Source organism: Eptesicus fuscus, chromosome 11 (genome assembly GCF_027574615.1).
Source record: "Eptesicus fuscus isolate TK198812 chromosome 11, DD_ASM_mEF_20220401, whole genome shotgun sequence".
NCBI classification, from domain to species: domain Eukaryota; kingdom Metazoa; phylum Chordata; class Mammalia; order Chiroptera; family Vespertilionidae; genus Eptesicus; species Eptesicus fuscus.
Window position 1 is genome coordinate 91,431,078 of NC_072483.1, and position 11,423 is coordinate 91,442,500.

General features: G+C 63.2%; 1 protein-coding gene across 3 annotated transcripts in view; it reads right to left on the bottom strand.

Annotated features, from left to right (window-relative positions):
• The window catches only part of MFSD6 (major facilitator superfamily domain containing 6), a 33,487-nt gene that overhangs the window by 21,874 nt on the left and 190 nt on the right, over positions 1-11,423 (bottom strand). For all 3 annotated transcript variants that reach the window (XM_054722960.1, XM_054722961.1, XM_054722962.1), the window contains exons 1-2: positions 11,348-11,423; positions 914-2,521 (exon numbers count right to left, since the gene is read on the bottom strand). The exon at positions 11,348-11,423 is cut by the window's right edge. In XM_054722960.1, coding sequence (XP_054578935.1) covers positions 914-2,475 — 1,562 coding nt within the window. In that variant the 5' untranslated portion in view covers positions 2,476-2,521; positions 11,348-11,423. The remainder of the gene's footprint in view (positions 1-913; positions 2,522-11,347) is intronic.

An 11,423-nucleotide genomic window follows, 5' to 3' on the forward strand; every position in this document is an offset into this window, starting at 1 on the left:
TGTAAAATATTCCCTTCAGGGTCAAAGGGAATGAAAAGTAGAGAGATCAGTGTTTCTCAAGTCGTGTCCGTGTCCGTGTCTCCTTCCTGGCTTCTCACGGGCACGGCAGATGCAGACCGGCCTGCACACGCAGACACACGGCTGCCTTTGCTGTGACGGCCACTTCCAGTCCCAGGGGCGGCCGTGCCCGACTCCCCGGGAGGCCAGGCCGCGGAGGAGCCAGGCGCAGGGAGCAGGGCGCTGCTCGCCCACCTCCAGACCGACCTCGGGGGAGAAGCACACACACAGGAGAACCGGGCATTTCGTGTTTTTGGCCAAAAGGACTCCCTGGAAAATTTTAGGGAGGAGGAGAAGGAGGTTTAAATGTCCCATGTGTTCGTGGCAGATAAAAACCCAGAAACGCATGTCATAATCAGGAAACTCTGATAAGACGCACTTTCCTCCGCGAACTCTCAGGAAGTGGGGGTGTGGGGGCCGCGCTCAGGCTACGGAGCCGAGCAGACACCTATACACCGGGTGGTCGAGGTCTGTGTGTGGGCAAGTGGCCGAGGGTCACTGAAGGCTGAGGAGACAGGACCCTCTTTATCCCCTTCCGCCGCCTCCGCTAGTGCCGCGCCCGGGGGGGGGGCCGGGGGGGGCCTGGAGGCCCCGGGGTGACCGTCCCGGAGCTGGCGCCCCCACGCCTCGGAGCACGCCCTCCCGGGCTCCTCGCTGAGAGGAGCGCACGTTCTGCTTGTTTGTCTTGGAGAGTCCAGAGAGGCTCGCTCCTCCCTCCCTCCCTCTCTCTCTCTCTCTCCCTCCCTTCCTTTTCTTTTTTAAAGAGGAAGCAACAGAAAGCCCTGTGCCCGCCCAGCACGGCGACCACACCCGTCCGTCCGCCAGAGCCAGGGAGCTAGCCATGGAAGGCTCCTACCTGATGTGGCCGATGAGCTCGATGAGCTTGTGGCTGAAGAAGTAGGCCGTCAGCTCGGACACGTGGCTCAGCACGGAGCACACGCCGAAGAGGGTGGTGCTCCCGTTGAGGTCCTCCAGGTGCCAGTAGAGGAAGGTGAACACGAAGCCGTAGCCGAAGCCCATGAACCAGGCCACGAAGAGCACGGAGCCGTACTGCACGCTGCACAGCAGGCGGATCAGGTCCCAGAAGCTGGCGGCCCGCGCGGGGCCCGCGGCCGGCACCTCCTCCGAGGACTCGGTGGGGCTGCCTCTCTCCGCCGGGGCCGCCTCCGCCTCCTTGCCCCGACCGTCCTCGCTCTTGAAGTGGCTGTAGCGGAACCGGAACTGAGTGGCCACGATCAAGGCCACGGTCATGAGGACCCCGAAGACGATGAAGACGATCTGGTAGTTGCGGTACTCGGGGGGCCGGCACCCCTTCCCGTGGACGAGCACCTCGATGTGGGTGTAGTCGATGCCGATGCCCACGGACAGCATGGCCAGGCCCCAGCCCAGGGAGCCCCACATGCGCTGCAGCCCGTAGCGGTCGCGGTGCTTGCCCAGGTACTGCAGCGTCACCGTGTCCACGATGGTGACGGAGGAGGCACTGAAGAACTCCCCGACGATGACCACCACCAAGATCACCAGGAATATAGCTTCCACTTCCTGCTGGTCGTACACCAGAGTGACCTGGTCGGGAGGCGGAGCTCTGGTGGTGGTGACCGTGGTCGTGGTGGCCTCGCTGGTGACCATTCCCGGGGCGGCAGGGGCTCCAGTGCTTGGGGTCCAGGTCAAGTCCTCACCGAGGTCCGTCACGTCACGTGTCTGCGGCGGCAGAGTGGGCGCGCCGGTCCTGTGGGCAGCCGTTGGGAAGGTGAAAGGTTCCGTGACCGTGACGTTGGGCCCCGTGTCTCCCGCCGCCGGCCCGCCGGCCGGGAGCAGGTCTCTCCTCTCCCGCGGCCTCGGGGGCGGCGTCACGGGAGAGACGAAGGAAGAATTCGTTGGCAGGAGGGGCAGCGGGTGGCTGGCGTTGGCGGGGCGGGCCGTGGGGGGCGTCTTTGGTACACACCTCAGGGTGGCGGGTTTGACGAATCCGATGCCCAGGTTGAACAGAACCCAACACAGAAGAGAAAAGAGGAGGACGATTTTGCCCTTTCTGAAGCGATCCGCAACCACGCCCCAGAAGGGGGCGCTGCAGAACTCGATGAAGTACCGGATGCCCACCAGCAGCCCGCTCTGGCTGGGCGACATGCCCAGCTGCTTGTAGTACACGGGCAGCAGCGGGTACAGGGAGCCGTACGCGGCGTAGAAGAAGAAGTAGAAGACCTTGGAGACGAGCAGGTCGTTGTTGATCTTCACGCAGTGCCTCTCGATCCAGTCCACCTGCTCCTCGGGAGCGGCCTCCGTGGCCGTGGAGGAGGGAGTCTCGTGCGGAGGCGGCTCCTGCTCCCCGGAAACGCCGTTGAAAGGGTCGGCGAGCACGTACTTCCGCTTCTGCTCCTCCTCGTCATCCGTGAGGATGGCCACTTTATCGTCGGCCGCCATGGCCCGTCACCATCGGAAAGGACCGCTTCACCCGGTGACGGCTGATCTGTAAAGGGAAACGGAAGGGCGGCTTAGGGGTGACACTGATAACCTGTGAGATAAAGCCCCATCTCGCAGGACGCCGAGGCGTTTCGGACGACAGCCAAGGATGGCTGGGAGTGACTCCCCAGGGGTCACCTGCAGCCATGTAACACTGACTCCAAAAAGCCTTCAAAGTGTTCTTTCTGGCCACTGACTGACTCATCGCGTCGCCCAGCCACAGGCTGACAGCTCAGGTTCATTCGAATCTTTTCACGGATTCCTACCAAAAACGTCCAAGGGATAGGGATTATGTCTAAACCACATGGGGAACTGAAAACAAATCGTATTTATGGTTTCTGGGTCTTACTGCGCAAACATATCCACCGAACTGGGAAGTCTAGAATATTTAGGAAGTCGAAGTAGCCAAAGCCATTCAGTTTCTAGAGAAAAACAGAGGAGCTCCCCATTCCAACCAAATGAAGGAGAAACGGCGCCGGGACGTGGTGCTGAGCACCCGAGGACTCAGCGGTGAGGAAGCAGCTCCTGCGCCTGGCGCTGCGCACGCCTCTCCAGAAATGCTCTCGGGGACTGCGGTTTGAGAAAGGGAAGACCAAAGATGAAATCTTGGAAGCAGCGGAACAGGAATTACAACTTACCGACAGGGGAAGACAACTCCCAAACCCACGATCGCTCATCAGAAACCATGGGCGCCAGAAGGAAGGGGCCGATACTGTTCAAGTGCTGAGAGAAAGAACTGTCCGCCCAGAACCCTACAGTCAGAAAAAAGTCCAACAAGCAGGAAGCTACAGAACCATATTCCTTAAAATATAGATTCAAAAATCCCCAGCAAAATATTAGAAAAGAAAATTTGGAAATGTATAAAAAGAACTGTACACAGTGACGGAGATGGGCCCATTCAAGGTGCAGTATTTGGAAACCACCAGATCAAGAGGCCGAGGAGAAGAACATAGGGTCCCATCAACCGGCAAAATTCAGAAGTCATTCATGAGAAGCCCCAGAAGAGCAGGGATGGAGGCGACCCTCACCTTGGCGAGACCCGCAGATAGCATTGCACCCAGTGGGTCAAGACTGAGTGCCCTTTCTCTCTGCAGCGAACAGAGCGAGACTCTGTCCTCACACCCTAATGCAACGTGGTGCCGGCGTCCCTGCCCGCGCTGTCAGGAAGGAGAAGGAAAGAGAAGTCGTGCAGGCCCAAGGGGAAGAGAGAGACTGTCTTTATGTGAAACGGCTGTCTAGGGAGGCAATCCCAGGAAACCTCCAAAGCCTTCTAGACCCAGCGCGTGAGTTCAACAAGGACACAGGATACAAGGCAAACATACACAGCGTCAGCTGTGCTTCTGTCCACCAGCGATGAGCCCCGGACACCAACCTGGAAAACAGACTCCCACTTACAACCGCTGAAAGGACGAGCGACACCTTAGCAAAACCTGCAGGACTGTGTGTTGAAAACTGCAAAATGCTGGTAAAGGAAACGAAGGTCTAAGCCAGGGGTCGGCAAACTCATCAGTCAGCAGAGCCAAATACCAACAGGACAACGACTGAAATGTCTTCGGAGAGCCAAATTTTTTAAACTTAAACTTCTTCTAACGCCACTTCTTCAACATAGACTCGCCCAGGGCCGTGGTATTTTGTGGAAGAGCCACACTCCAGGGGCCAAAGAGCCGCATGTGACTCGCGAGCCGTGGTTTGCTGACCACTGCATTAAGTGAAAAAAAGCAGGACACAAACTTCTATGTAATGTAAGCGTCTATATATGTAAATCTATGTCCTTCATACCAAACACCCTTTTTTTAAAAAGACTTGAAGAAAATAATACCAAAATGTTACTAGGGGTTCTCTCTGAGAAGTACATGTAGACGTGACTTTAATTTTTTTCCTGGGTGACTTTTCAGTGGACACTGATCACTGTTAAAATACACACAGGCACGCCTCATGTCACTGCGCTTCCATCTATGGTACCTCTGACGCTGCCTTTTTTATTTTTTTATTTCTTTTTACGGGTTGAAGGCAAGCCCTCCGCCAGCAAAAATCCTGAGACTGGCTTCATGGGGGTACTCGCTTGGCCGCGGTGGCCTGGGACCGACCCGCAGCGCCGCCGAGGCTCCGAGTGACAGTCGGGCGCCCTGACCCTGAAGTTCCTGAAAGGCCTGGGGGGGAGGGTGCTGAGTTGAAGTCTACTCACCCTGCACGCCAGCAGAAACAGCCGGAAGAACCTGCTACAAGGGCTTTTTCTCATGTGGACAGTATTACAGATGTCTCCCCGTTCCCACCCCTTAACCTCCTCCTCCAGCCCCCACCCCAGGCCTTCACCACACCGCTCCCAGCAGAGGCGGGAAGGCTTGTATGTTAGGGACACGTCCACAGGACGCTCCCAGCAGAGGCGGGAAGGCTTGTATGTTAGGGACCACGTCCACAGGACGCCCACAGCAGAGGCGGGAAGGCCTATGTTAGGGACCACGTCCACAGGACGCTCCCAGCAGAGGCGGGAAGGCCTATGTTAGGGACCACGTCCACAGGACGCCCACAGCAGAGGCGGGAAGGCTTGTATGTTAGGGACCACGTCCACAGGACGCCCACAGCAGAGGCGGGAAGGCCTTGTATGTTAGGGACACGTCCACAGGACGCCCACAGCAGAGGCGGGAAGGCTTGTATGTTAGGGACACGTCCACAGGACGCCCACAGCAGAGGCGGGAAGGCCTTGTATGTTAGGGACACGTCCACAGGACGCTCACAGCAGAGGCGGGAAGGCCTTGTATGTTAGGGACACGTCCACAGGACGCTCCCAGCAGAGGCGGGAAGGCCTTGTATGTTAGGGACACGTCCACATGACGCCCACAGCAGAGGCGGGAAGGCTTGTATGTTAGGGACACGTCCACAGGACGCTCACAGCAGAGGCGGGAAGGCCTTGTATGTTAGGGACCACGTCCACAGGACGCTCACAGCAGAGGCGGGAAGGCTTGTATGTTAGGGACACGTCCACAGGACGCTCACGGCAGAGGCGGGAAGGCCTTGTATGTTAGGGACACGTCCACAGGACGCTCACGGCAGAGGCGGGAAGGCCTATGTTAGGGACACATCCACAGGACGCCCACAGCAGAGGCGGGAAGGCTTGTATGTTAGGGACACGTCCACAGGACGCTCACAGCAGAGGCGGGAAGGCTCGTATGTTAGGGACACGTCCACAGGACGCCCACAGCAGAGGCGGGAAGGCCTTGTATGTTAGGGACACGTCCACAGGACGCTCCCAGCAGAGGCGGGAAGGCCTTGTATGTTAGGGACACGTCCACAGGACGCCCACAGCAGAGGCGGGAAGGCTTGTATGTTAGGGACACGTCCACAGGACGCTCACAGCAGAGGCGGGAAGGCCTTGTATGTTAGGGACCACGTCCACAGGACGCTCACAGCAGAGGCGGGAAGGCTTGTATGTTAGGGACACGTCCACAGGACGCCCACAGCAGAGGCGGGAAGGCCTTGTATGTTAGGGACACGTCCACAGGACGCTCACAGCAGAGGCGGGAAGGCCTATGTTAGGGACACGTCCACAGGACGCCCACAGCAGAGGCGGGAAGGCTTGTATGTTAGGGACACGTCCACAGGACGCCCACAGCAGAGGCGGGAAGGCTTGTATGTTAGGGACACGTCCACAGGACGCCCACAGCAGAGGCGGGAAGACCTTGTATGTTAGGGACCACGTCCACAGGACGCCCACAGCAGAGGCGGGAAGGCTTGTATGTTAGGGACCACGTCCACAGGACGCCCACAGCAGAGGCGGGAAGGCTTGTATGTTAGGGACCACGTCCACAGGACGCTCCCAGCAGAGGAGGGAAGGCTCGTATGTTAGGGACCACGTCCACAGGACGCCCACAGCAGAGGCGGGAAGGCCTTGTATGTTAGGGACACGTCCACAGGACGCTCCCAGCAGAGGCGGGAAGGCTTGTATGTTAGGGACCACGTCCACAGGACGCCCACAGCAGAGGAGGGAAGGCTCGTATGTTAGGGACCACGTCCACAGGACGCCCACAGCAGAGGCGGGAAGGCCTCTAACAGCGCAGGAGCCGCCGCGGACGGGCCTCCCTGCGAGGCTCTGCTGTGTTTGGGGCTGTGGCTTTGCTCCGCCGAGAGGCCGTCTATCCGGCCCCTTGTGTCCCCCCACCTGGTCCCTCACGGCCCCGAGCCGCTGTGAGGGTGAGTCCTCCACAGACTCGGGGACCTGCCCCCGTGTGCGGGGCTCGGAGTCCCCGGGAGCCCGCCTGCGGGCCGTGATGCCGGGCACTGAGCGCCGGCCCGGGCCTCCCCGCAGGCAGTGCCCGGCCAGCCCGCACCGCTGTCCCCGGCGGCTCCGTGACCACAAATCAGGCCGCGGCGGCACCGGTTCCTCTTCCCACTTCTCCTTTCAGCCCGGCCGCCCGCTCCCCCCGGCACCGTGACTCACGCGTCTCCTTCTTCCCCCTCAGCCCCACCCGCCTCCGAGCACGCGTGTCCTCGGTCACCCCAGGCCGCCCCGCCCCGCCATGACCGTTCACCCCACCCCCTTCCCAGACGCAGAGCAGCCGGCCCGGTCTCCCAGCTTCCCACCCGCACTCCCATCGCCCCTCAGCCCCGCCATCAGCACCCACAGCGCAGCCAGCGCAGAGGGCGGAGGCCTAGAAGACGGCACTGGGCAGGGTTGTGGGTGCTGGGGTGGGGTGGGTGCTGGGGTGGGGGGGTGGGTGCTGGGGTGGGGGTGCGGGTGCTGGGGTGGGGGTGCTGTGTGCGGGGACAGTGAGGTGCGGGTGCTGTGAGGGGACAGTGAGGTGCTGTGTGCGGGGACAGTGGGGTGCGGGTGCTGTGTGCAGGGACAGTGGGGTTCGGGGTGCTGTGTGCGGGGACAGTGGGTTCGGGGTGCTGTGTGCGGGGACAGTGGGGTTCGGGGTGCTGTGTGCGGGGACAGTGAGGTATGGGGTGCTGTGTGCAGGGACAGTGGGATTTGGGGTGCTGTGCGGGGACAGTGAGGTATGGGGTGCTGTGTGCGGGGACAGTGGGGTTCGGGGTGCTGTGCGGGGACAGTGAGGTATGGGGTGCTGTGTGAGGGGACAGTGAGGTATGGGGTGCTGTGTGCGGGGACAGTGGGGTTCGGGGTGCTGTGTGAGGGGACAGTGAGGTGCGGGGTGCTGTGTGCGGGGACAGTGGGGTGTGGGGTGCCGTGTGCGGGGACAGTGAGGTATGGGGTGCTGTGTGCGGGGACAGTGAGGTGCGGGTGCTGTGAGGGGACAGTGGGGTGCGGGTGCTGTGAGGGGACAGTGGGGTGCGGGTGCTGTGCGGGGACAGTGGGGTGCGGGTGCTGTGTGAGGGGACAGTGAGGTGCTGTGTGCGGGGACAGTGGGGTTCGGGGTGCTGTGTGAGGGGACAGTGAGGTGCTGTGTGCGGGGACAGTGGGGTGCGGGTGCTGTGTGAGGGGACAGTGAGGTATGGGTGCTGTGTGCGGGGACAGTGGGGTGCCGTGTGCGGGGACAGTGGGGTTCGGGGTGCCGTGTGCGGGGACAGTGGGGTGCGGGTGCTGTGTGCGGGGACAGTGGGGTTCGGGGTGCTGTGTGCGGGGACAGTGGGGTGCTGTGTGCGGGGACAGTGGGGTGCCGTGTGCGGGGACAGTGGGGTTCGGGGTGCTGTGTGCGGGGACAGTGGGGTTCGGGGTGCTGTGTGCGGGGACAGTGGGGTGCGGGTGCCATGTGCGGGGACAGTGGGGTTCGGGGTGCTGTGTGCGGGGACAGTGGGGTGCGGGTGCTGTGTGCGGGGACAGTGGGGTTCGGGGTGCTGTGTGCGGGGACAGTGGGGTGCTGTGTGCGGGGACAGTGGGGTGCCGTGTGCGGGGACAGTGGGGTTCGGGGTGCTGTGTGCGGGGACAGTGGGGTTCGGGGTGCTGTGTGCGGGGACAGTGGGGTGCGGGTGCCATGTGCGGGGACAGTGGGGTTCGGGGTGCTGTGTGCGGGGACAGTGGGGTGCTGTGTGCGGGGACAGTGGGGTTCGGGGTGCTGTGTGCAGGGACAGTGAGGTACGGGGTGCTGTGTGCGGGGACAGTGGGTTCGGGGTGCTGTGTGCGGGGACAGTGGGGTTCGGGGAGCTGTGTGCAGGGACAGTGGGGTTCGGGGAGCTGTGTGCGGTGTAAGCGTGGCATGCAGCCTCTCCTCACTCTCCTCCTTCAATGGCCGTCTTGCTTTCGCCCGACACCGAGCACAGTGCGGACACCCGCACATCCCCGCTTCTCCTTGCCCCGCGCGGCTCGCGGAACCAGAGCGCTGACCGTCGGACCGCAGGACGGAGAAGCCAGCGGCCCGGCTCTGGCTCCATCCCTGCTTGTGTCGCTCCCACATCGCCTTCGGCCTGAGGATGGAGCGGCCCCGGGGGAACATGTGCATTCATATCGAGGCGCTTTCCTACAGCGAGTCTCAGACGAATGTCAGCTCGGGGGACACACGCACGTGGGAGGGAAGTTCATTTTCACAGACGAGAAGCCCAGGCTGGGCCGGTGGAGGGGGCGAGAGCCAGGGCAGCGTGTGGGGCCCCCGGGCTCCGATCGAACCCCCTCCCTGATGGCGGGGTTTGTGCACGTTCCTTCCTCTGAGCTGCCCCGTCAGCGTCCACAGAACGGGGAGCCCCATCGCACGGAGACCTGGAAATCAGTGCCGAGGAGGAGCCGTCCGCAGAGCGGGCTCACCCGGGCCTGGTAACCGCGGCTGATCCGTGAACGACGGCACACGGGCCCAGACCGGGACCCGCCGCCTTCTCTGTTCACCTGGCTGAGTTCGCCTGCGTGGTTTAGAGTCACCTACTGTACAGACACCAAGGGCCTTAAGAGTAATTACTGTAAACGCTCAGTTCCTGAGCTACGACCTCTCCTCCGACTCCCCAGCGCCTGCCCCCTCCTGCTGGCCACGCAGCTGCCTCTTCCAGCTTGTGTGCACGCAGCCGTCTGATGCCCGAGTAACTGAAAATGTCTCCCTGTCCGCTGAGGACCGGCAGCCACAGCGTCACAGCTGACCTTCCCCTGAGGAGGCCTCCTGTCCCCCCTCCCCCTGGCCAGCCCTGAGTGATGTGCCCTAGCTGGCCAGCGGCCTCAGTGATGCCCCCCTAGCTGGCCAGGTGCCCTCAGTGATGCCCCCCTAGCTGGCCAGGTGCCCTCAGTGATGCCCCCTAGCTGGCCAGGTGCCCTCAGTGATGCCCCCCTAGCTGGCCAGGTGCCCTCAGTGATGCCCCCTAGCTGGCCAGGTGCCCTCAGTGATGCCCCCTAGCTGGCCAGGTGCCCTCAGTGATGCCCCCTAGCTGGCCAGGTGCCCTCAGTGATGCCCCCTAGCTGGCCAGGTGCCCTCAGTGATGCCCCCCTAGCTGGCCAGGTGCCCTCAGTGATGCCCCCTAGCTGGCCAGGTGCCCTCAGTGATGCCCCCTAGCTGGCCAGGTGCCCTCAGTGATGCCCCCTAGCTGGCCAGCGGCCTCAGTGATGCCCCCCTAGCTGGCCAGCGGCCTCAGTGATGCCCCCCTAGCTGGCCAGGTGCCCTCAGTGATGCCCCCTAGCTGGCCAGGTGCCCTCAGTGATGCCCCCTAGCTGGCCAGCGGCCTCAGTGATGCCCCCCTAGCTGGCCAGCGGCCTCAGTGATGCCCCCCTAGCTGGCCAGCGGCCTCAGTGATGCCCCCCTAGCTGGCCAGCGGCCTCAGTGATGCCCCCCTAGCTGGCCAGGTGCCCTGTCCTGGGAGGGGATGCTCTGCAGACAGGATCTACCAAATGCGCGTCTGCTCTCGTCACATGTTGACGGTCAATCGCATGCTCACCCGCCTTGACATTCATCCATCCTGAAGACTGAGGTCAGACTGGGTTAGATGTCCTCAGTATCCCAAACTTCTAGAACAGTGAGGGGGAAACTGAGGCGCAGGCATGGGGCCAGGCAGGGATACCGACTGGGATCCAACCTCGGCTCTTTGATCCTGGGTTCCCTCGGCCCGCAGCAGGCGAGGTCTGCCTGTCCCAGCAGCTCCGGGAGGCGTGTGTTAAACATGTTTGGGTGAAAGGAAATGCTGTGGCTGCCAGTGTGTGTGGGAGAGGCCAAGTGCACGGTGTGCCCGCCCTCGGCGTTCGTGCACCTGTGCCGCGAGGGGACGGGCATGCGGGGACGCCGCGCCCGGGCCCCACCAGCCTCCTTAGGTTCAGGGGCCGCCGGACAGGGACCCCACCACCCTCTGGGCTCCCAGGGCGGCATGGGGAGGGGGGGAGGTGTTATCATCATCATCATCATCATCATCATCATGATTCTGTAGTTATTCACCCGGGAAGCAGGCGCTGTCGGCCTCCTCCTGACCCACAGCGGCCGTCCTGGTCGCTGGGCGCCCGGGGCTCTGCTCCCCTCTCCCTCCCGGTGTTTACCCGGGAGCAGCGGGCCTGCCCTCTCCACCCGCCGGCCCCCGCGCTGCGCCTTTGTTTTCCCGGCTCCGGTTACGTTTGCGGAAGTGCTGCCCGCGCCCAGCGGCCGGGGGTGCGGGCTGGAGCCCCCAGCACCCCGTCAAGATGACAGCCCACCCCAAGGCGAGGGAGGGAGGGGGCGGCGGGCCGGGCTGGGAGGAGACACCCCGCACGCTCCGCGCTGGGCCTGCTCGGTCCCCTCCCCCGGCAGCAGGTGCGCGCCGCGGGGGGGGGGGGGCCTGGGTGCCGCCGGCTGGTCCCCAAGGAGTGGGGGGGCCTGGGTGCCGCCGGCTGGTCCCCAAGGAGTGGGGGGGCCTGGGTGCCGCCGGCTGGTCCCCGCGGGAGGCCTGGGTGCGGCCGCCCTGCGCCCCCCCGAGCGCGTCCCTCCCGCGGGGCCGGACTCACCTGCGGCGGCGGCGCTCAGCTGCGGGGGGCGCGGGGCGCCGTCTCCCCCCGGCGCGGGGCGGCGAGGGGCCCCCGG